Source organism: Pleurodeles waltl, chromosome 2_2, assembly GCF_031143425.1.
Source record: "Pleurodeles waltl isolate 20211129_DDA chromosome 2_2, aPleWal1.hap1.20221129, whole genome shotgun sequence".
Classification (NCBI taxonomy): Eukaryota; Metazoa; Chordata; class Amphibia; order Caudata; family Salamandridae; genus Pleurodeles; species Pleurodeles waltl.
The window spans coordinates 726,994,480-727,019,440 of record NC_090439.1 but is presented as its reverse complement, the minus strand read 5'-3'; the positions used below and the strand labels follow the sequence as shown (position 1 = coordinate 727,019,440).

At 45.2% G+C, this 24,961-nt stretch overlaps 1 protein-coding gene across 3 annotated transcripts in view; it reads right to left on the bottom strand.

Moving 5' to 3' along the window:
- SULF1 (sulfatase 1) overlaps positions 1-24,961 on the bottom strand; it is a 416,210-nt gene that overhangs the window by 114,205 nt on the left and 277,044 nt on the right. For all 3 annotated transcript variants that reach the window (XM_069220304.1, XM_069220302.1, XM_069220303.1), the window contains 2 exons: positions 18,457-18,673; positions 12,802-13,060 (listed from right to left, as the gene is read on the bottom strand). In XM_069220304.1, the coding sequence (XP_069076405.1) occupies positions 12,802-13,060; positions 18,457-18,673 (476 nt within the window). The remainder of the gene's footprint in view (positions 1-12,801; positions 13,061-18,456; positions 18,674-24,961) is intronic.

Here is a 24,961-nt window from a genome sequence, read left to right as displayed (position 1 = left end):
AGTAGCCAATGGCTACTAGCCCTGAGGGTGAGTACACCCTCTTTGTGCCTCCTCCCAAGGGGAGGGGGTCACATCCCTAATCCTATTGGGGGAATCCTCCATCTGCAAGATGGAGGATTTCTAAAAGTTAGAGTCACTTCAGCTCAGGACACCTTAGGGGCTGTCCTGACTGGCCAGTGACTCCTCCTTGTTGCTTTCTTTGTTTCCTCCAGCCTTGCCGCCAAAAGTGGGGGCCGTGGCCGGAGGGGGCGGGCAACTCCACTAAGCTGGAGTGCCCTGCTGTGCTGTGACAAAGGGGTGAGCCTTTGAGGCTCACCGCCAGGTGTTACAGCTCCTGCCTGGGGGAGGTGTTAGCATCTCCACCCAGTGCAGGCTTTGTTACTGGCCTCAGAGTGACAAAGGCACTCTCCCCATGGGGCCAGCAACATGTCTCTAGTGTGGCAGGCTGCTGGAACCAGTCAGCCTACACAGATAGTCGGTTAAGTTTCAGGGGGCACCTCTAAGGTGCCCTCTGTGGTGTATTTTACAATAAAATGTACACTGGCATCAGTGTGCATTTATTGTGCTGAGAAGTTTGATACCAAACTTCCCAGTTTTCAGTGTAGCCATTATGGTGCTGTGGAGTTCGTGTAAAACAGACTCCCAGACCATATACTCTTATGGCTACCCTGCACTTACAATGTCTAAGGTTTTGCTTAGACACTGTAGGGGCACAGTGCTCATGCACTGGTACCCTCACCTATGGTATAGTGCACCCTGCCTTAGGGCTGTAAGGCCTGCTAGAGGGGTGTCTTACCTATACTGCATAGGCAGTGAGAGGCTGGCATGGCACCCTGAGGGGAGTGCCATGTCGACTTACTCATTTTGTTCTCACTAGCACACACAAGCTGGTAAGCAGTGTGTCTGTGCTGAGTGAGGGGCCTCTAGGGTGGCATAATACATGCTGCAGCCCTTAGAGACCTTCCCTGGCATCAGGGCCCTTGGTACCAGAGGTACCAGTTACAAGGGACTTATCTGGATGCCAGGGTGTGCCAATTGTGGAATCAAAAGTACAGGTTAGGGAAAGAACACTGGTGCTGGGGCCTGGTTAGCAGGCCTCAGCACACTTTCAATTCAAAACATAGCATCAGCAAAGGCAAAAAGTCAGGGGGTAACCATGCCAAGGAGGAATTTCCTTACACTCAGGGGTGAAAAAAGTAGGTGTATATGCCATTTGTGCCCCCACCCTCTGCCCCCAGACACTCTGTGTAATACTGCCCTAGTATCACTGTATTACTATGGAAGGCCATATATTATGGCCCTAAGAAATGTTTTTGTAATCAATACCTTTCACTAGAAATATACTTTATACTAGGAAAAAGCGCATTGTAGATTTACAGTAGTGTATACAATGTCAGCAGAAAGCTTAGTGGCAGAAGTATTCTAAAAATCTGAAGGCCTCCTTCACCAACATCTTCGACAAGCATGGTTAAAAGTTAGTGGCATAGAGGATAGTTGTGTTGAGTGTTGTAGAGCAGAATTGCAAAGAGTGTCATAGAGTGTCATAGAGTGGCACAGAGTGTCATGTATTGGAGTGGAATAGAGTGGAGTCGTGCAGTGTGGCATACTGTGGAGTACCAAACCAGTACAGTGGACTGGCATAGAGTGTACTGCTGTAGAGTGTTGCAGAGTATAGTGGCGTAGCGTGCAGTGATGTAGTGTGAAGCAGCATAGAATTCAGTGGCGTACAATACAGCATTACAGAATGCAGTGGTGCAGAATTGAGTGTTGCAGTGGTGTAGAGTGCAGTGGTGCAGAGTGCAGTGATGCAGAGTGGAGTACAGCAGCATGGAGTACAGTGGCATAGGGTGGTGCATAGTAAAGTTGTGTAGAGTACAGCATAGTGCAGCTGAGTGCAATGCTGTAGAGTGGAATGCTGCAGAGTGTAGTAGAGTAGCATGGAGTGAAGCAGAGTAGAGCAGTGTAGAGGGCATCAGCATAGAATGCACTAGAGTAGCGTGGAGTAGAGTGAAGTAGCGTAGAGTGCAGTATTGCAGAGTAGTGTGCCATAGAGGGCACTGGTGTAGAGTGGCATAGTGTGCAGAGGTGTAGAGTGCAGTGGCATAGAGTAGAGTGGCATAGAATGCAGTGATGTTGAGTACAGTGGTACAGATTAGAGTGCAGTGGCACAGATTGCAGTTGCGTAGAGTAGAGTAGAGTAGTGCAGAGTAGAGTACAGTGGCATAGAAAAGCATACAGTGGCAGAGTGGAATAGAGTAGAATGGACTGTTGTAGAGTGCATCAACATAAAGTGCTGCAGGGTGCAGTGGCGCGGAGTGTGGCAGCATAGAATTCAGAGGTGTACAATGCAGAATAGTAGAATGTGGTGGCATAGATTAAAATGGTGCACAGTAGAGTGCAGTGGTGCAGAGTGGAGTGGTGCATGGTGGAGTACCGTGGCATGGAGTACAGTGGCATTGAGTCGTGCAGAGTAGAATGACAGAGTGATGCAGAGAAGAGTATAGTACAATGATGTAGAGTTGAGTGCTGCAGAGTGTAGTGGAGTAGCATGCAGTGAAAAGTAAAGTGGTGTTGTAGAAAAGTGCCACTGTTGGCATGGTTACCCCCCCATTTTTTGCCTAGTTTTGATGCCAACTTTGATTGAGAGTGTGCTGGGATCCTGCTAAACTGGCCCCAGCACCAATGTAACTCCGACAAACTGGACATTGTAAGTGCAGAGGGTCCTTACTGAGTATATAGTCTGGGAGTTTGTCATTACGACCTCCACAGCTCCATAATGGCTTCACTGAATACTGGGAAGTTTAGTATCAAACATCTCAGCACAAATAACCCACACTGATGCCAGTGTGGGATTTATTGAAAAATGCACACAGAGGGCATCTTAGGGATGCCCCCTGTATGTTAGCCAAACTGCTAGTGTAGGACTGACCGGTCCGTGCCAGTCTGCCACTTTCAGACAGGTTTCTGACCACATTGGGTGAGAGCCTTTGCGCACTCTGTGGCAAGAAACAAAGCCTGTCCTGGGTGGTGCATCACACCGTCCCTTTACAGGAACTGTAATAATTGGTGGTGAGCTTCAAAGGCTCAAGCCTCGGATTACAGTGCCCCAGGGCACTCCAGCTAGTGGAGCTGACCACGCCCCCCCCAGACAAAGACCCATTTTTGGTGGCAAGTCTGGTGGGAAAATTAGGGAAAACAGGGAAGAGTGACCACCCCAGCCAGGACCACCCCTATAGTGTCCAGAGCTGAGGTGACCCCCTCCCTGCAGAATCCTCCATCTTGGTTTGGAGGGCAGGACCAATAAGATTAGGTTTGTGCCCCCTCCCCAAAGGGAGTGGGCACAAGCAGGGTGCTGCCACCCTCAGGGACACTAGCCATTGGCTACCTCCCTCTGACCCCTGAAACGCCCCTAAATGTAGGACTTAAGGGCCTTCCTGGACCCAGCTCATCAGATTCCTGGTGATCTGACAGGAAGAAGGACTGCTTAGCTGAAACCCCCAGCAGAGAAGAAGGAAGATGACAACTTCTCTGGCCCCAGCCCTACCGGCCTGTCTCCTGCTTCAAAGAAAATGCAAAAGAACAGCGACGCATCCAGCAGGACCAGCGACCTCTGTCAATCTCTAGAGGACTGCCCTACACCCAAAAGGGCCAACAACTCCAGAGGACAATGGCCCTGTCAGAGAAAAACCAACAACCAAGGACTCCAGCCTCACCCCAAATGCGTGAGTCCTGACTACTCAGCAGCCGACGCCCACATCCAGGTGCTCCACCCAGTTCGAGAGGGTCCCCAGGCGATTGTGAGCCAGTGCCCACCCTGGGTTGACCTCTCCACCCCTGCAGGACGACGCCTGCAGAGGGAATCCTAAGGACCCCTCTGACCGCGAAGCTCCGGACGAAGATATCAGACACCTAAAGACACACTGCATCCACAGCCCCCTGGCCTTGGAGAATCCGACCTCCAGTACAGCAACGTTCAGCAGGTGGCCCTTCTACCTGTCCAGCCTGTGGTCTGCCTGAGATGACCCCCTGGACCTCGCCTGCAGCCTCTTAGAGACCCCCAGGGTCCCCTCATAGCCCAGCATTGAACACCTGCTGTCCTGTTTGCACCCTGCACCCGGCCACCCTGTGCCGCTGATGGGTGTGTTTGGTGCCTACATGTGGCCCCTCCAGTGCTCTTCTAGTCCCGCCAGGTCTGCCCTCCGAGCCACGGGTACTTACCTGCAGGCAGGCCTGATTCAGAGTAACCCCTGTCCCCATAGGAGCCCACGTTAAATTTGCTCATCTTTGACCCCTGCACCTGACCGGCCCGTGTTGCTGTTGGTGAGTGTTTGGGGTTAACGTGAACCGCAACCGGTGGACTTCCTAGAACCCGGAGACTGAAACTTAAAGTGTGGTACTTACCTGCAAATCTAATTAACATTTCTTTCCCCAAGGAACTGTTTCTGAAAATTGCAATGTGTCAATTTTTAAAACAGAGTTTTGCCAATATTTCAAAAACTGTATGACTTATCAATTTCAAACAAAGTACTGTTGATACCTGTATGAAATACAAATCTATTGGAAGTACTTACCTGCAACTTGAATCTTGTAGTTCTAAAAGAAAATATATTTTTGATAAATAAAAAACCATTGGTTTGCAGTTAAGTCATTGAGTGTGTGCTTCTTCTATTGTCTGTGGGAGGCACTAAGCTACTTGTGGGGGACTACATATCCCAGAATCCTCTTGGCCCCAGGAGGTGCCCCTTTTGGGGACCAGATGCTCACACTAAGAACCCACCAATGAGCGCTTAAAGCGCGGCCAGATCACCGCAGTGCCGGACGCGCTAAGCTACTTGTGTGGGACTACATATCCCAGGCTCCTCTTGGCCCCTGGAGGTGGCCATTTTGAGGAGTAGCTATTCACATTCAGAACCCACCAACGAGCGCTTAAAGCGCGGCCAGATCACCGCAGCGCTGGAGGCGCTAAGCTACTTGTGGGGGACTACATATCCCAGACACCTCTTGGAGGGATCAGCTGCTCACACTCGGAACCCACCAACGAGTACTTAAAGTGAGGCCAGTTCACTGCAGCGCCAATCAGTGGCCGGACGAGGCTGGGCTGGGCCCAATCTTTGTTTTCCTCTCTCTCTTTTAGGTTTTCATGCATAGATATAGAATGACGACCCATACAGTATAGAAAGTGGTGAGTAAAACAGGGTGTACAATAAGGATCGCAATAGGGCTAAAACAAGTTTATGTCCAATGGAAGCGGGCTGTATCAGACTAGGAAGCGGGCTGTATCAGACTAGAAAGCAGTCATGGACAAGAAGAGGGTAGCCTGCAGTAAAATGTTTATAGGGAGCAATTCTACAACCATTGATTCCTTTGTGGCGCGAGCAGTCAGTGTTTCTATAGACAAAATATCCCCCGAAAGTTTATGATTCAGCCCTCATTAGGTGTTTCCAGTATTATGTGTAAAAACTGTTTTGAGTTTTTGGAAGATCTTAACGAGGTGGACTGACAGTATTGGGTCCTGCATAAGGTAGCTCCATGTGCCAGAGATAGGGAATCGGACTGGGATGTTCCTCTAGACCCATTTCTTATTTCAGTGTGTCTTTATGTCATGACGAGTTTGCCTTTGAGTGGGTCTCTTCCATTACTCCTATGCCTGTGTTAAATTCCTTATTGAGGGGAAAGGGGCAAAGGAAGTGAGAAGTACTGTAATAGTCCGGTTAGGGATAGTCAGTGTTCCCTGTTAACTTGGAATGTGGGAGGCTTGAGAAGCAAAATTTCCAACCCAGAGTGGATTTCCTTTACTGAAGGTTATGATTTTATTGTATTCCAAGAAACTTGGGATACCACTTCAGTGGTTTTGAATGTTTTTTCTTGTTATTCTTTCCCCGCTGTTGCCGCTCAATTCGGAAGACCTAGTGGTGGTCTTGTTATCTGGTTAAAGACTAGTATCAGAATTACCATTACAGTTATAGATACAGGTAGTTCTGCTTATCAGGCCTTACTTATTAGAGACAATAAGCGAGCGTTCAGCTTATATTTAGTACATTTTTATTATGACAACTTTCCCAATACTTATAGTGACCTGTTTGAGGAGATATTTTAGCTTTATTAGAGGCTTAAAGCTTTATGGGAAGAGTATCACTCAACAACCAAGCATTTTAATTTGCGGTGATTTTTATGCCAAAATGCGCATAGATAATATAGATTTTGGGCTGAGGAGTAAGGTTACGGAAGTAGTGCCCTGTGATGCGAGAGGACTGTATCTGCAGAATCTAGTAGCTCAATATGATCTGACAGATGTAGTTAATTTTGTATCTAGGCTCAGGTCGAGATAAGCCAACGTACAGAGGAGGGGGTCATGGTTCTGTTATTGATTATATATTTGCCACAAAAAACTGTCTTTAGTGGCGCAATAATAGCATGGTGATAGAAACTTCATGGAGTGATCATAATGCCATCCACTTAGCTTGTTTTCCCTTGAATAAGGACACTGACCCAAAAGTGTCTGATGGCATTAATAAACATACAAGGGATGGTTTAAGGGTAGTCTGGCATTTAAAAGACCCTATAGCAACACTAACGGGCCTTATAAGAGATAATTGCTTGATTATTTTGGGATGCTTAGAGGAAGGTTCTGGGGCTGAGTTGTTTCGGTGCTATATGCTATTGTGTGAAGCAGTCAAGAATATGTTATCACAACCTTTTAAACCTGTAACAAATAGCCCTCCTTGATTCGATGCAAAGTGTTCTATTGCTAATCGCCATCTGAGATCAGCGTTAGTGAAGCTCCCCTGCGATAAAAAAAGAGGTTTAGGAGGCAAGACACTTTTATAATGCCGCCACAAAAGAAAGGAAGTGCTTTTCTATTTAATAAGGACTGGGAAATGTTGGGACAGGCTGCTCCTCGAAGTAATAGTAAGGTGTTCTGGGAGAAAGTCAGTTACCTCCATCAAAGGGATGTGCCACAAACAAACCATATAAGCAGTAGTATTTCAGATTATGATTGGGTAATGCACTTTAAAAATGTTTACTCACAGGTAGCCGACAAAGAGTTAGAGTCTTGGATCTACTGGCCTGCTGCAAGTAACAGTCCAGGTGGTTGAGACGGCAATTATTTCGAGCACAGGGGAAAGGCACCAGGCCCGGATGGGATCCCTATAGATCTATTTAGATGTCATCCAGGTTTCTTGGGAGCCCTACTTTCGAACTTATTCAATAATTCTCTTTGCAATAAGATACCAGAGTCATGGTCACTCTCTACAATTGTCCTAATTTTCAAAAAGGAGACAGGGAATCACCTAAATGTTAGTCCCATTTCTTTAGTTGGCAGTGCTGTTAAGATAATGGGGAGAGTCATTTTTAATCGTTTGCAGGCTTGGACTGCAGAGAACAAAATATTGTCTCCCTGTCAATATGGCTTTCGACCAATATTTGGAACTGTAGAGCAGTGTTTGAATTTACATCTCATTGTAGTTAATAATACTGTTGCTAAGCGTGTTCCAATGAACCTGGTGTTTATGGATCGGTCTACTGTGTACAAGGTAAATAGAAGTAAGCTCTGGATGATGTTAATCAAATTACGGATAGATGTTGATCTTGTGAACTTTTTGTATGGTTTACATGAACATTTAGGTGCTAGGGTGTGTTATGGCCAGCGGGGGGGAATTATCAGCCACCTTTTCTTTAGAAAGTGGTGTCCGGCAGGGGTGTGTCTTAGCACCTCTTCTTTTTGTTCTTTATATTGATCATTTAAATGCCTGCCTCTCTAGCTCCACGCAGGATATACCAATAATTGCTAATCTCCCTGTGCCAGCTCAGTTGTACGCCGACGGCGCAGTTCTGCTGGCTAGAACGCTGCACACCTTACAAATTTTTATTGATGCTTTTGTGACCGCTATGCATAACCACCAATTTTAATAAATCGCACATCTGGAACACTGGACTTGGAAAAAGATCATTAGTGGCCCTGAGAGTGGGAGAAAAATCCCTCGGCGCTGTTAGGAACTTTTGTTATTTGGGATTGGATTTTTCTACAAACAATTCCTGGTCAAATCAGGTATCTATAGCTCACTGGAAATTGGGTAGATCTGCTGGTTCTCTACTTAATTTAGTAAGGAAAGATGGAAGGTCTACGATCATACCATTTATGAAAATCTACAAAATGCAATGTACACAGACTGCGATTTATGGTGCAGGAGTATGGGGCTATCAAAATTCCACAGCAATTCAAGTGGAAGAAAATCGAATCCTAAGGCTTTATTGAATCTTCCGCCTTTGAGTGCTATTTTTATTTTACACTCGGAATTGAACATTGAACGGAATTGATAAAAGCGGGCTCCTCTCCTGCTCTGCGTTAGCGTGTAGTGCAATAATAAGGCGCACCTTAATAGGGAAATAATTAGGGATTGTTTGAAATTGGATAAAGGGCCCACTATCCCTTGGTTAAAGTACATAGCTAATTCCCTAACCAACACTGGCCTCCAAGACTTGTTTAACAACCCTGATGTGATTGTCAAATTAGATAAGACGATGGTGAAGCGGAGATTTGAGGAGTACACTACCCAACAGAGGATTCAAGATGCTCTTAGTAAATCAAGCATCTGCCATTTTTATGTCACCCTGGTGGTTGGTGATATGCCCTTGTATTTTTACATTAGAGTTATCAAGATGGGAGAGATCAATACTTTTTAGATTTAGGTCAGGTACTGTATGGCAACTACTCAGTTTTAACTATGGCAATGATGTGTGGGATACTTTGTTGCCACCCTGTCCGTGCAATTGTGGCGCAAAACAATCCCTACTACTTTTTATGTTTTTTGTGGTTTTTATAGGAGACTTTTTCAGACATACCTTAAGCCCTTGTTAAGAAAATCAGCTATTCAAATGTGTAAAGAGGCTCTAACTTTTCTTCAGTTGTTAGGCAACACAGATGTCTGTATTGGGGTATGTAGTTTTTTTTAATATGCTATCTGCAGTATCTGCAGTAGGAGAAGAATGGGGGACAACTAGTAGGGTAATAATTGGTGTAGCCTCACAATCGTATTTTATGTTTTTATCATTCGTTTCCCTATTTAAACTTTTAATGACTCATTAATTATATATATATATATATACACATACATACATACATACATACACATTTTACGCGGTTATGTCCCCCCAGCTGAGCTGGGAGATTTAACCTAGCATGTTGTTGTTTTTTTAGGACTGTTAAATTTGAAACAGACGAAATCAGAATATATGTCTCAGCACTTTAGAGGGATTTTAATATTTAAAGTAGTACGTCTGTAATGTTGTGATATGAATGTATTTTTGATACAGTGTGTAATGAATCTTGTATATACAGAGAATTAACCGGATTACCTTTAATGGAGTTTTTGGTACTAGAAATATATTTTTAGTGTTGGTCAGTTTATGATGGTTGAGGCCTACTGAATAGATCACAAAACTGTAATTCTGTATGATTTTTATTTGACTATTTTTTTCGTATACTTTTATGTTTTTTTTGATAAGCTGAATAAAGTTCTTTTGACTTGACTATTGTCTGTGTGCGTACAACAAATGCTTTGCATGACCCTCTGATAAGCCTAAGCGCTTGACCACGCTACCACAAAAGAGAGCATTAGTATCATCTACTTTAGCCTCTGTGAACCCTCTGGACTCTGTGCACACTATATCTCATTTTGATATAGTATATACAGAGCCAGCTTCCTACAGGTGTAATGTGCATTAGCAAAGAATGCACTAGTGTAGAGTGGAATAGAGTTCAGAAGAATAGAGTACAGTGTTGTAGAGTAGTGTGTCAGAGTGCACTGGTGTAGAGTGGTGTAGAGTGCACAGGTGTAGAGTGCAGCGGCATTCAGCAGAGTGGCGTTGAGTGCAGTGGCATTGAGAACAGTGGTGCAGACTAGAGTGAAATGGCGTAGAAAGGCAGACAGTGGCATAGATTGGAACAGAGTACACTGTACAAGAGTGCATTGGCATAGGGTGTTGCAGAGCACAGTGGCACAGAGTGCAGCAGCTTCAGAGGTGTACAATGCAGCATCATAGAATGCAATGGCATAAATTGGAGTGGTGCATAGTAGAGTGCAGTGGCATAGAGTGTGGTGGTGCAGATTAGAGTGGCATATAGTACAGTGGCAGAAAGTGCAGTGATGAAGAGTAGAGTGGTGTAGAGTAAATTGGCAGAGAATGCAAAGTAGAGCGGCACAGAGTTCAGTGACAAAGAATGCAGGTGTTGCAGAGTAGAGTGTCAGAGTCCAGTGGTGTACAGTGCATTGGCGTACAGTAAAGTCGCATTGAGGGCAGTGGTGTAGGGCGCAGAGTAGAGTGCAGTGGCATAGAGTAGATGGTTTCAGAGTAGAGTGAAGGGGAGTAGAGTGGCATGGTGCAGGGTAGATTGCAGTGGCATAGAGTAGAGTGGACTATAGTAGATTAGAATAGCATACAGTGGACTGGGTAGGGTGAAGGGGCATAGAGGTGAGTGGTACAGAGTAGAGTGCACTGACAGAGTGCAGTGTTGCAGAAGTTGTGCAGAGTAGAGTGGAGTGATCTAGAATTAAATACTGTTGAGTGCAGTGGCAAAGAGCACAATGGTGTAGATTAGAATGGAGTTGAGTGTATTGGCATAGAGTAGAGTGTTGCAGAGTAGAGAGGTGTAGAGTGAAATAGGGTAGGGTGGGGTAGAGTGCAGTGGTGTGGAGTCCAGTGGAGTGGAGTAGTGTGAAGTGGAGTGGTGCAGAGTAGAGTGCAGTGGCATGGAGTGGTGCAGAGCACAGTGGCGTAGAGTGGAGTATGCAAGGTGTGGCACACCGCGATTACAGAAAACACATTTTAAAATTAAATGATCATTACATTTGAACAGACAGTTTTACTAATAAAACTACGCAGTGCATGAACAATAATTTGTGGAAATGGCATCACCTAGTGTATTTATCTGTTTTGACCATAATAAAGTATTTGTTTCCATCCCACTTCAGAATTAACTAAAAAGTGCTTAATTTGGGTTTACTTAATTCTCATATATTCTGAAATAAATGCAAAGCTAATTTAAATGTTGTTGTGTCCTAGAAAAAAACTTCCCTACCCCTAGTTTCCAGCATGATTGTCACATAAATCCTCTCGCTCTGAAGTGGGAGAAAGAAAAGTCAACACCGAGCTCCCTCAGAAGACAGAGCCCAACATGTGATCTCTGTCTTTGAATTCATAACAAATGTGCAAAGATAAGGAGAGAATTTACAGGCCTGTTTACAGAGAGGAGCGCTCATGAAAGAATACAAGGAGAGGTAGTGTGAAAAGGCTTTGCTCCTTGGTAGGGAGACCCTGAATAGCCTACAACATATAAAGGCAGCATACAGAAAACCAGAACATGTGTATTATATTTCAAAAAGCCAGTGGTAAGCACTAGGTGGAATGTATTCCCAGGGAAGCTTTCTGAATGTCCCCAAGATGTCTTTAACAAAACAAGCAGCTGAGCTGTCTAGTAGGCTTTGACCTAAAAAAAAAAGACAGCCACTGGACTGTCATCTAAAAATGCCAATCAGACGTCCCTCTCCTGCCATCTTTTCAAATGCAATCGGAAGTTAAGAGGTGTGCCCAACTCATGCCGTCTGGTGGATGGCTTTAGGCCTAGACAGTAGAAGACATGCACCAGCCTTCAAGAGTCTGAAGGGACGTTGGCATTAAATAGAGGAAACTGATTAATACCAATCAAGAAAAATATTAGGAGGGAGTACCCAGCATTCAAAATCTGAAAGCAGAGGTTCTGGTTGCTAGTTTGATTTCTAGAATATATGTGACTGAGGTACATAATATGTAAAGAGATACAGGAAAACTTCTCAGATTCAGACTTTGAAAAGTGCACTGTCATTCTTAGTAGCTAATTAAAGTTCTGAAGTAATTTCCTTTCCTCCAGCTCTAAGATGGTAAATATTAGCATGGCGATCAAAGAAGGCCTCTGGGAAACACCGGGGACTCATTAAGGAAAGTTCTTACTGCAGCCTCAGGTCACCACATAGTGGTTATACCAAAGTTTTGCATAAATGAAAATTGCTTTAGTTCAGTGTAAAGGAGAGTGCTCCAAGAGGCAAAATTGTATCTTGTCTTCAAGTTGAAATGACTTCCACTCATTCTGCCTCTAGGCTATAAGTGGCTTCACCTCGAACTGATGTAAATACTGGACTGGCGTTTTAAATAAAACTGAGATTGTGGTGTGTACGCATGGTAATCCATAAACCTTCTTTTATGAGACAGTGTACAGCAAAAGCCTTGTACACATTATAATCTGTGGCGATCAGGACTCATTTTGCTTTGTTGCTGTTATCACTTTTCCCGTCCTCTTTATGTGAATGTACAGTAGCTTGTCTAGCTCGTACAAGCCCTAGAAGATTTAGTTGACAACATTCCATCCTTCAGGTAGATTTCTCCTAGACGCAAAGTGTAGGTGAAAAAACTCCACATGATTGGAAACTGGGATACTAGCACTAGCACTGCAGCCAAGGCAGGGTTATTACTTTTGTTAACTTTGGGTAACGGGGGAGGCCTTTAGTCCGTAGCTCAAGCTGTGGAAGCCCCTCTGAGCCCACGCAAATGAGCGGCATCACAGACAGGAGCTCTTCCTGCACTGTGGCTTGGCGCTGTTGTTTGGGGGCTAGAACTCTGCTCCTCGGTTTAATTTTTTTTTATTGGAAAGTGCCTTGACTCAATTAACTTTTTCATGGTGTCTTCAACCAGAAGACACTGACATTTTGCTACACAGTGTTTGCCAGAAAAAGAGAAAACGACGCAGTATGTTTTAAAATATCTTACTTGTGAGTAACTCGGACTGAATCCGAATGGCCCACTGCATTCGTGCCATCTGCAAGCATTTCTTCATCAGTCTCATCCTCGTCAGCATCGTCATATACCAGGCCTTCTTCGTCATCCATGTCGTAGTGGCGCTTAGCAATACTTCTGGGCTGCATTGCCTGCAGCTCCTCGTCTTCTAGGTTGATATCATAGATCTCACCTTCGAACTCGACAGAGAGGGACCGGGCCTGGCGAGTGTGTACAAATCGGGGCTTGAACTCTGTAGAAAGTGAGAGAAAGAAAAGGCATGACAAATGTTTGACTACGAAACAGCAAGGGGGATTTAAAACAATTTTGCAGATATATGCCGTCCCAGTACATTTTATGCACTTTTGTGCCTTCTCTCTCAATCCCATGCAAATGCATGTCGTCCTTGTACATGCTGCACACTTGTGTACCTTCCCTGTAAATTGCATGCATATGTATTTCATCCCAGTGCAACCTATGCAGATGTATATCATCCCCATACATTCTATGCATTCGTGTGCCCGCCATGTAACTTCTGTGCGCCTATATGTTGTCCCAGTACATCCTAGGAAATTGTGTACCCTCCCTGCAGATCTTAAGCAGATGTATGTAACCCAAGTACATCATACACACTTATGTGCCTTCCCTGTAAATCCCATGAAGATGTAACTCATTCTAGTACACGCTATACAATTGTGTAACTTCCATGAAAATCGCATATATCGCCCTTGTACACCCTATACAGATGTACATCGTCCTAGAACATTCTATGCACTTGTGTGCCTTCCCTGTAAATCCTCTCTAGATATGTGTTGTCACAGTACAGCCTATTCAATCTTGTGCCTTCCCTGTAAATCATATATAGATGGCAGTTGCTCCAGTACATCCGAGGCAATTATGTGCCTTCCCTGTGAATCCCATGCAGATGTATATCGTCTTAGTACATCTCACACACTAGTGTGTCTTCTCTTTGAATTCTATGCAGATTTGTGGTCTCTCAAGTACATCCTTACTCATCCAAGTACTCATGTGCCTTCTCAGCAAATGTTATGTAGAGGTATGTTATATCATTACTGGGTTTCCTGTGCATTCATGTGCCTTCCTCGGAAATCCTAGACATGTGTAAATCCTGATAGGAAAAGCTAGCCAGGGAGGTGACATGCTATTGTGAAAAGCTGCCTCAAAAGAGGAAATGTGTAAATAGTTTAACTAGGGTCTATTTCAAGAACTGTGTCTGAACACCTACATCTTTACTAAAATGTTGAACCCTCGCCATATCTGGATGAAGCTGTAATGCAGCCCTCCCCATCCCCCTTCCGTGCCTGTTGAATAACCCCAAAAGAAAGACATGCTTAAGTTTTGTTTTGGATAGTATATTATCCTCAAAGTTGTCATTATGTGGTAAGCACTGATAAATGTACATGAAAATGCACAGTAGTTTTCAATAACAATCTGTAGCATGTGCCTTGTGTTGCATGGGCTAATGGCCCCTAACTCGTCCTTATCAGGAGGTATCCCTAATTTATATACTTTGTTTTAGAGCATTACAGAAAGTGTTCAATGTTCTCGTACCCCTTAAAAGTTATTACACTCGAACTCTGATGTCACAATGCCTTCTGCCAGAGCCAGCAACTGCAGTGAAAGCTAGCTCACTTCATAGAGCATAACTGAAGTAGCTGCTTAAAGCAACAAAAATGGGTCTTTGCTTTTCTTTCTTCTGCTCTATTTTAATAGCTTACAATGACAAGCAGAGACAATATGTTTACTTTTTGTGTTCCTTAGGTAGAGAAAAGCTACAATTTGTCTGTATGCTTCTACACATTCCACACTACTGCAGCTTTTGTTTTCTTAAAAATCTGACTTGTATTGAACTGTTTCTAATATCTGTTTGTAAAAAGTACTTAACAGGTTTTAATGTGGTTAAGTTTGCACTAGAGGTTTAATTTTTATTCTTCATGTTTGCAAACATGTTCTCTCTTTCATATGAAAGAGCTACGCACAAAAGGTGTAAAGTGGTTTGTGGGAAAGGTGATGGTGTGACCATGTATTAGATGGGATAAAATACCCCATGGCATATAATAAGGATATTGCAAGTCACTGCACAGTTTCATAACTTTGTAGAGGAACTCAGCCTTCGGCCTCGTTCCTCCATATGGTCATGGAACTCCTCAGTGACTTGTACTATCCTATTAATGTACGGCATGGGGTACTTTATCCATTATATAATCAAATCTGTGTTAGAGTGTCCAGGATCACCATACACCTCTTTGGGTAGCAGACCAATAAATAATATTGGTTGCACTCCCCTTTGCAGCATAAACACTTTGATCATCTAGGGAAGTGCAACACAGGAAGACCTTCCCTACAATTGTTGCTGCCCAACAGCAAGAGTAAGCAAAACTAGCCAAAATACCACATTTTCAGAACGCAAACACAAATGAAGCAAAACCACCAAAAATAGTAGCTAGAAAAATGCACAAAAAACACAATTTTCATCCATAACATAGTAATACATAATTAAAAATCACAACCGCTGTTACAATATATGTATTCGCTGCTTTTAAGGAGTGCTCCCTAACAACGATTTACATGTTCGACATACACGGAATTAACAGAGGTACAGAGAAGACACAGTTATTTATAAATTAATCCGCGATGAAATGTGTGAATAAACAAAATTCTGTAATCATCCGCCAGGGGGCAGAAGAGCCAAACGTATTTTCTGAAACCCACCTGCTAAAGAAATGTACGAGTATTTTACATTGAACGCTGCACGGGCACTAAAGTTCTGCAGCCCTCACCAGCAAAATACAACCAGCAGTTACAAGCCACTGCAGAACCTCTGCAATGGTGTAGAAAACTAGCACATGCCTCTAAGCCACCCTTGCAAGTCTGCGACCGAGCATAACTCTCCATCACTCGGTCCGGCGCATGAATTGCCCGTCATATTGTCCCAAGCCATAGGCGAACATTCTTTGCAATACTAGACTGTGCATTTCTGAACGTTTATTGGCCAGCGCTGGGACCGCGGTTCGTCGTGAGAAGCACGTTGCACGTCACCGACAGCTCACGAGCACACTCCTCTCAGGGCCTGGCTTCTTCTGCCTTTCACCTCGTGCAGCACACCGTACCATGCTGTTGAGCTGTCAGATTACTACAGCCACAAATGTATGAGAAGCTATGGAATGTGTGTGCGTTCTCAATGAACTTCATTTCAACAAGATCACCTTACACCGACTCCCTAGCACGGCATATCTTTTAAGAAGAATGTGAAACTGTGCACTGCCGCGGTGTCACGAGCAAACCCTACTCAGATAGTGAAAGGCACATCTCTGCATGCTGCCCTGGAGTGCCACTTTAACAGCAAATTCTATTTGCAGCTCCGCACCATGTCTCCATTTACCTGAACTATTAAAACACCTAGAAGTGATTGGATTGGAGGTGCAGACAGAAACTCACTTGCCCTGCATTGTACACAGCTAGGTTTTGGCCATCTACCTCATCTCAGGTGACAAAGCCAGCAGGCTACACACTGTACCGCCTAACCACTGTGATGATATATGAATTAATGGAAAAACGAAACATGAGATGCCTCATTGGAGGTAACCAAATCACGGAGAACTAATCTCAAGGAAAGAAATGTAGGGAAATACAATTAAATTGAAAATTGAAAGAAACATTTTAAAGGAAAGATAGTTTTAAGGAAAAATAAAAAAATACATTGAACTTGGGTAGAATTTAGTGAGGAGATTTTGAGTTCACAGATGTCCGATGTTTAGGCGTGAGGAGGGTTTTTTAAGAGTCAGGATGGATAGAGTTCAGACATAGAAAGGGTTTTTTAGGGTTTAGGGATGAGTGGAGTTTAGGGCTGGTGAGGTTTTATAAGATTCAGTGATTAGGGGTGGTAAAGAATTTTAGGATTCAAGAAAAGGCAGAGTTTAGAGGTGACAGACATTTCAAGGCATAGGCAATGTCGACAATTACCCATGGCCTCCACCTTAATAGTGCCCCCCTGCCTGAGAAAGGTATTTTATTTTCTATAGCTAAGCTGTCTCTAGCTTAAACTCTTCTGTTCAGTCTGCCCACTTGTTACCTCAAATTCTGTCTCTCTCTTCCTTACCCAATGTCATCTTAGCGATTTTAGGACACCCATCAAGACATATTTTAACTGTTTCATCCCACTTCAGATTATTTAATGCTTCTTTCAATATTGTCTCGCATCTTGCAGGCTTGAATGAGCAGGAAATGGGTAATAAAATTCAAAATTATTCTGAAAAGCGGGGCCTAAAATATATCTTGCCCGGGCTCCAAAATCCTTAAGATGATACTCAGGGGTGGTGGGGTGTTTTAAGGGTCAGGGATGGGTGGCTAGAAATGTTTTGGAGTTCAGGAATGGATGGGGTATAGGGTGTTGAAGGGTTTTAGAGAACAGTTGAGTTTAGATGTAGAAAGGGGTGTTTATGGTTCAAGAATGGGTAGAGTGTAGGGGTGGGGAGTGTTTTTAGGAGTTAGGGATGGATGGTTTTATGGGCTATTGATGTTTTTATTTTAGTGCTCAGGGATGGATGGAGTTTAGGGGTCAGTGATAGGTGTAGGTAAGGAGTGGTCAGGGGTTTTTAGGGTTTAGGGATGCGTGTAAAGGGTGGAATTTAGTGGTAGTGAGGGGGTTTAGGGATGGCTAAAGTTTGATGGTCAGAGACAGATAGAGTTTTGGTGCAGTGAAGGGAGTAGGTAAGGATGATGTTTAGGGGTAGTGAGGTCAGGAATGGAATGGTGTTTATGGGTGGCGAGGGGTCCGAACATTAAAAGCATCCAAAGTAATTGGTAGAAAATGAAAAATATGTAGATCTGAAATAATGTCCTTTGAAATAAAACACTGAAATAAATACCTCCAACATAATGTTTCTGGAATTAAGACCTGCTAAGATTGCATGCACACCTTAAGCGAGCTACAGGCTCAATTTCAAAGTCAATTACAAAAAAAAAAGACATCTCGTGAACCGGTTTCAATTAAATGGTAAATGCCATTCATCCTACAAATTTCCCAAAAAGGTTTTTATATGAAATTGTTTCTCTGTAATTGTATTCCATGGAACCGTTTTTCCATGAAATCACATACAACCCTGTGGGGCAGGCAGACCCATACTGTCTGGTGTTCTGAAGAGGCACCCATTGCCCCCTGGTGCTGTGGATCTGTGAAAGCATGCTAAAACCCACACTGATCGGTCCCAGTGAGGTTGGTCTGGGCCTTCACTTTCACACAATCATCTCACTCCCACACAATCACTGGGCTTCAGGACATGCATTAGCTAAGCTGTGGAACAGGGGAAGGCTGCAGCCGATCAGCCAATGGGCTGTCTAGTGCAGCACACGTGTACAACTATTTCAAGGTGGCAGGCACCTGCCACATGTTTACTGCAGAATGTGCAAAGTCATACTGTAGTTTCTAACATCGCAGGTCGACACGGACACACAGATTCCTCATAAACCCACAGCAAGTTTAATTCAAGAAACTAAAGAAGGTATAAACATAACACAAACAACCCATCTCCCCAGCCCCAACTCAGTGGAATGAAAATACAGAAGCACGTGGAATGGACTCAGCCTAGGGCAGCACTCGCAGGACATGTGTACTTTGACGTCACTTACTTCTTGCGCCCGGCGTTCTCAAAAAGTGCCGGGTGCCCTTCCTCTGGGCTCTGCCCGGCCTGTAGTCCACGTCCCCGCAGTGACACTCCTTTTCCCGGCCTCCATAGGGGCGGGTGTTGATACTTCGAGCTCGCTTCCGGGCGGCCAGCCTCGCCGTGGACGCTTTGCACTTGTGAATTCGCAGTTTGCCCGAGGGATCTTCGATGCACTGCCACTTCTGCAAGCGAGAAAGGGTGAGGCCGATCATGAACTGACACAGAAAATGGGTGACCTGTCACACGTACTCAAGACATTGGGCAGACTCCTTTTCCAGATCCACACGCTATAGTTACAAAGAAGGCGAGCTTCAAGCCAAGTGGGCAGAAATAGAACAGAGCAGTAAATCATAAACGTGACCAGGTGGATATGAGAATGTGGGCTCCTTGGGGTGGCATCCAAAGGATGTCCACTCCTGGGCATTTTTGGGTGGGTGGAGAGTTCCAGACATGAAGGCCTGCCATTGGTCAGTTTGAAATAGTGGGGAGGTTAGGTAGCACTTAGTTGGATTCGGCCATTTTAGGTCATTCTGACACTTTGGACCTGAGGAGAAGGCTGTTAGGTTGTTTGTCAGAGTTAGCGATAGGTTAAATTATGTCTGAACAGTCGGAAGCAGTTAGAAAAGCCCTTCTCATTATATGCGAGGCAGGCAGAGCTGATTTAATTCAGCCTGGCATCCTGTGTCAAGCGTGGGTCGGCATGGAGCAATCGAAGCGCGCTGCGGCTAGTGGAGTGGCAGCAGCCATTTTAGCTTGCTCACCGCTTGTCAAACACAAGACGGCATCAGGCCATATTCAAGAGGCAGGGCAGAATGAAGGGGCTAGCAAGTTTAAAAAAATGTGAAGTTGAGCGCATCTTTGTTAATGACGATTCAGCGCCTATTGAAGTAGTGAAACGCTCTAAAAATTAAAAGGCGGCTCTGGGGAAGCATGGCTGCCAGTCAAAGAAGAGCAAGTTATGCACAAAATCAGCTCTGACTCAGGAGAGTGTGGAGAGCGTAAGCAGATAGGAGGGGGCAGCAAAAAGCACAGTTGAGCGTTGCAGCGCGAATGAAGAATACAACGTAGTGCTCATTTTTAAAACTACTCTGAAAGAAACATTTTTGAAGGATGTATCAATAGAAAATCATGAACGTATGTTGCCAGTTATGAAATGTTCTTCAGAAGGATAAGTTTCTGCCGGTTTTCAGTCAGAAAATAACAATTTGGTGACAGCCTTAGAAAATGTAGAAGAAAAGATTTTAAACGATGAAATAAAAAGGAGTAAGGATACAGTGATTTTGATGATCCCAAAAGCACCGGTTGTCAAGGTGAAAGAGGTTTTTTAATTGTAGATAGCAAAAAAGAAGTAGGAAGGTGTGTTTGGCTTTCACATTATGAGGATTTGCTTAAGCCTATTGGTAGAAATTTAGGGGTCAGGACCACAGTCCCTGGAGTTTGTGGTGACCTGCGGGACAACGAAGGGAAAATACTGCTTTGCACACAGAAGAGCAGCAAAGTCCAGCAGGCTGGGTATCAGGCGTCCCAGGTGGACCGGCCAGAAGAGAGGGAGAGGTTTGGGGCAACCATCCTGACAGCACAGGAGAAAAAGATTGCTGCAACCACAAGTGTAAATTATAAAAAAAGTTAATTGGAAGTGTTATGATGGGGGTGTTGCAGGTGGGGAATGTCCTAGTGGGAGCGTTGTGCAGGTCGGAGGTGATATTGATTGTGAATTGGATTATGAAGAGGAAGATGAGGCTCTAGCGGGAGGTGAAATTCTGCACTGGATGAATCAGAAAGGAGAGTTAAAGGGTGAAATATCAGGAAAGGGGGGGGAATAATAAAAGTGTGTCCAAAGTTCATGGCTTTCAGAAGAGGGATTTACAAGAAGGATATAAAGAAATAAGTCAGGGTGTTAAGAGTTCACAGGACAAGAAAGGACAGAAGAATGCATCGCTGGAGCCAAAGAACAGATTGAGAACAGGTGAGACTTAATGGTGGAGTAGCTGGGGGTTATTGAAGAAACGGCTCCACGTAAAATGGCAGATAAAGGAATAAATACCACGCTGATTGATAAAAGTGTTGAAACCGATCAAGATATTGGGGAAAGTGACAAGAGAAATAAAGAAGGTGATTACGTGGCTAGGTCAGTGAGTGATGAAGATAGTGAAGCTAATATTACTGAAGAGAAACAAAAATCAAGGGTTGGTTAAGAGGAAGAAAACAAAGATAGTGGTGAAAAGAATAAGAATGAAGGTCTAAAAAGGTTACCATACAGGGGTTTGTCCAAGCTTTTGGGTGCACATATTACTACGGGCACAAAGGAAAAGAGGAGAGTTTGTATATGTTTACAAGTTATTACACAGAGAAATACAATCCAAAGAAGGTTCTAGAGAGGAGGCTTTGGAATTGCCGAACAATCAGTATCCATATTTAAATATATAGACACAATTCGCAAGGCTAGCATGGAATTTGGAAGAGGTTTGCTTGGTTTCACTATGATGGAGAGTTTAGGGCCCGCATGGTGCTTTTTCCTGAAAAACCTTGGGGTGAGGTAGATAATTAGTTAAGGGTTCAGTGGATGTACCCTCAAAGGCCGCCTCCAACTATGCATACAGCCAGCGGTTTAGCAATAACACATCGGCCCTTTCTCAGGAAGCCCACCTCTTTCGGGGCGGGTTCATGGGCCAGGGGTCAAAACCTTAACTCTGGGGCCTGTTGGAGTTTTAACAGGAGCCACTGCCCAAGGAACCCCTGCAAATAAACATGAATGTTCAAGATATGGTGGAAAACATGCAATTTTACAATGTTTCAATGAACAGGCAGGATTTGGAGGGAATGGTCAAACCAGAGTTAGAGGGGGATCATTTCAACCTGCTAACAAAGGCTTTTACGCCAATCAATAATGAACGCTTGTCATTTTGGTTGAAGTTCTACCCTGACAGAGAAGAAGCTACAAAGTTAGAATGGGATTTCAGAGAGGGCTTTAGACTTGGTTATCAAGGTCCAATAAATAGAAGGTTTGCAGCCAATCCTAAATACGCAAGAGAGTATTGTAGGAAAATGGCTCCCTGTTGCAGCTACCCCCCACTTTTTGCCTGGTATTGATGTGGACGTGACTGAGAAGTGTGCTGGGACCCTGCTAACAAGGCCCCAACACCAGTGTTCTTTCACTTAAAAATGTACCATTGTTCCACAATTAGCACATCCCTGGCACACAGAAAAGTCCCTTGTAAAAGGTACGAGTGGTACCAAGGGCCCTGTGACCAAGGAAGGTCCCCAAGGGCTGCAGCATGTGTTGTGCTACCCTAAGGGACCCCTCACCTAACACGTGCACACTGCCATTGCAGATTGTGTGTGTTGGTGGGGAGAAAAAGGCAAAGTCGACATGGCATCCCCTTCAAGATGCCATGCTCACAAAATACTGCCTGTGGCAGAGGTAAGTCACCCCTCTAGCAGGCCTTACAGCCCTAAGGCAGGGTGCACTTTACCACAGGCGAGGGCATAGCTGCATGAGCAATATGCCCCTACAGTGTCTGAGTCTATTCTTAGACATTGTAAGTACAGTATGGCCATATTAAGTACATGGTCTTGGAGTTAGTCAAAACGAACTCCACAGCTCCATAATGGCTACACTGAATACTGGGAAGTTTGATATCAAACTTCTCAGAATAATAAACCCACACTGATGCCAGTGTTGGATTTATTACAAAATGCACACAAAGGGCATCTTAGAAGATGCCCCCTGTATTTTACCCAATCCTTCAGTTCAGGACTGAATGGTCGGTGCCAGCTTGCCACTGAGACGAGTTTCTGCCCCCCTCGGGTGAGAGCCTTTGTGCTCTCGGAGGACAGAAACAAAGCCTGTACTGGGTGGAGGTGCTTCTCACCTCCCCCTGCAGGATCTGTAACACCTTTTGGTGAGCCTCAAAGGCTCATGCCTTCTGTTACAGCACCCCAGGGCATCCCAACAAGTGGAGATGCCCGCCCCTCCAGCCACTCCCCCCACTTTTGGCAGAAAGGCAGGAGAGGATAATGAGAAAAACAAGGATGAGTCACCCACCAGTCAGGACAGCCCCTAAGGTGTCCTGAGCTGAGGTGACCCCTGCCTTTAGAAATCCTCCATCTTGAGATTGGAGGATTCCCCCAATAGGATTAGGGATGTCCCCCCTCCCCCAGGGAGGAGGCACAAAGAGGGTGTAGCTACCCTCCAGGGCAGTAGGCATTGGCTACTGCCCCCCAGACCTAAACACCCCCCTAAATTTAGTATTTAGGGGCAACCCTGAACCCAGGAAATCAGATTCCTACAATGTAGGAAGTTGGCTCTGTATGCACTATTTCAAAGTAAGGAATAGCATGCACAGAGTCCAAGGGTTCCCCTTAGAGGTAAGATAGTGGCAAAAAGAGATAATACTAATGCTCTATTTTGTGGTAGTGTGGTCGAGCAGTAGGCTTATCAAAGGAGTAGTGTTAAGCATTTGTTGTACACACACAGGCAATAAATGAGGAACACACACTCAAGAGACAATTCCAGGCCAATAGGTTTTTGTATAGAAAAATATATTTTCTTAGTTTATTTTAAGAACCACAGGTTAAAATTTTACATGTAATACTTTGAATGAAAGGTATTGCAGGTAAGTACTTTAGGAACTTTGAATAATCACAATAGCATATATACTTTTCAAATAAATCACATATAGCTATTTTAAAACTAGAGACAGTGCAATTTTCAACAGTTCCTGGGGGAGGTAAGTATTTGTTAGTTTTTGTAGGTAAGTAAACCACCTACGGGGTTCAAGTTTGGGTCCAAGGTAGCCCACTGTTGGGGGTTCAGAGCAACCCCAATGTTACCACACCAGCAGCTCAGGGCCGGTCAGGTGCAGAGTTCAAAGTGGTGCCCAAAACGCATAGGCTTCAATGGAGAAGGGGGTGCCCCGGTTCCAGACTGCCAGCAGGTAAGTACCCGCGTCTTCGGATGGCAGACCAGGGGGGTTTTGTAGGGCACCGGGGGGGACACAAGTTAGCACAGAAAGTACACCCTCAGCAGCACGGGGGCGGCCGGGTGCAGTGTGCAAACACACGTCTGGTTTCCAATATAAATCAATGGGAGACCAAGGGGTCTCTTCAGCGATCCAGGCAGGCAAGGGGGGGGGGGGCTCCTCAGGATAGCCACCACCTGGGCAAGGGAGAGGGCCTCCTGGGGGTCACTCCTGCACTGGAGTTCTGATCTTTCAGCTCCTGGGGGCTGCGGGTGCAGAGTCTTTACCAGGCGTCGGGATCTGGGAAGCAGGCAGTCGCGGTCAGGGGGAGCCTCGGGATTCCCTCTGCAGGCGTCGCTGTGGGGGTGCAGGGGGGGCAACTCTGGCTATTCACAGTCTCGTAGTCGCCGGGGAGTCCTCCCTGAAGTGTTGTTTCTCCACAAGTCGAGCCGGGGGCGTCGGGTGCAGAGTAGCAAGTCTCACGCTTCCGGCAGGAAACGCAGTTGTCTTGAAGTTGCTTCTTTGGAAACAAACTTGCAGTCTTTGGTGAACAGGGCCGCTGTTCTCGGGAGTTTCTTGGTCCTTCTAGAGCAGGGCAGTCCTCTGAGGATTCAGAGGTCGCTGGTCCTGGGGAAAGCGCCGCTGGAGCGGTTTCTTCAGAAGGGGGGAGACAGGCCGGTAGGGCTGGGGCCAAAGCAGTTGGTGTCTCCGTCTCCTCTGCAGGGCTTCAGGTCAGCAGTCCTTCTTCGTCTTCAGGTTGCAGGAATCTAGTTTCCTAGGTTCAGGGGAGCCCCTATATACAGAATTTAGGGGTGTGTTTAGGTCAGGGAGGGCAGTAGCCAATGGCTACTGTCCTTGAGGGTGGCTACACCCTCTTTGTGCCTCCTCCCAAGGGGAGGGGGTCACATTCCTATCCCTATTGGGGGGATCCTCCATCTGCAAGATGGAGGATTCCTAAAAGTCAGAGTCACTTCAGCTCAGGTTGCCTTAGGGGTTGTCCTGACTGGCCAGTGACTCCTCCTTGTTTTTCTCATTATCTCCTCCGGCCTTGCCGCCAAAAGTGGGGCCGTGGCCGGAGGGGGCGGGCATCTCCACTAGCTGGAATGCCCTGTGGTGCTGTAACAAAAGGGGTGAGCCTTTGAGGCTTACCGCCAGGTGTTACAGCTCCTGCAAGGGGGAGGTGATAAGCATCTTCACCCAGTGCAGGCTTTGTTACTAGCCACAGAGTGACAAAGGCACTCTCCCCATGTGGCCAGCAACATGTCTCGAGTGTGTCAGGCTGCTAAAACCAGTCAGCCTACACGGGTAGTTGGTTAAGGTTTCAGGGGGGACCTCTAAGGTGCCCTCTGGGGTGTATGTTACAATAAAATGCACACTGGAATCAGTGTGCATTTATTGTGCTGAGAAGTTTGATAAGAAACTTCCCAGTTTTCAGTGTAGCCATCATGGTGCTGTGGAGTTCGTGTTTGACAGACTGCCAGACCATATAGTCTTATGGTTACCCTGCAC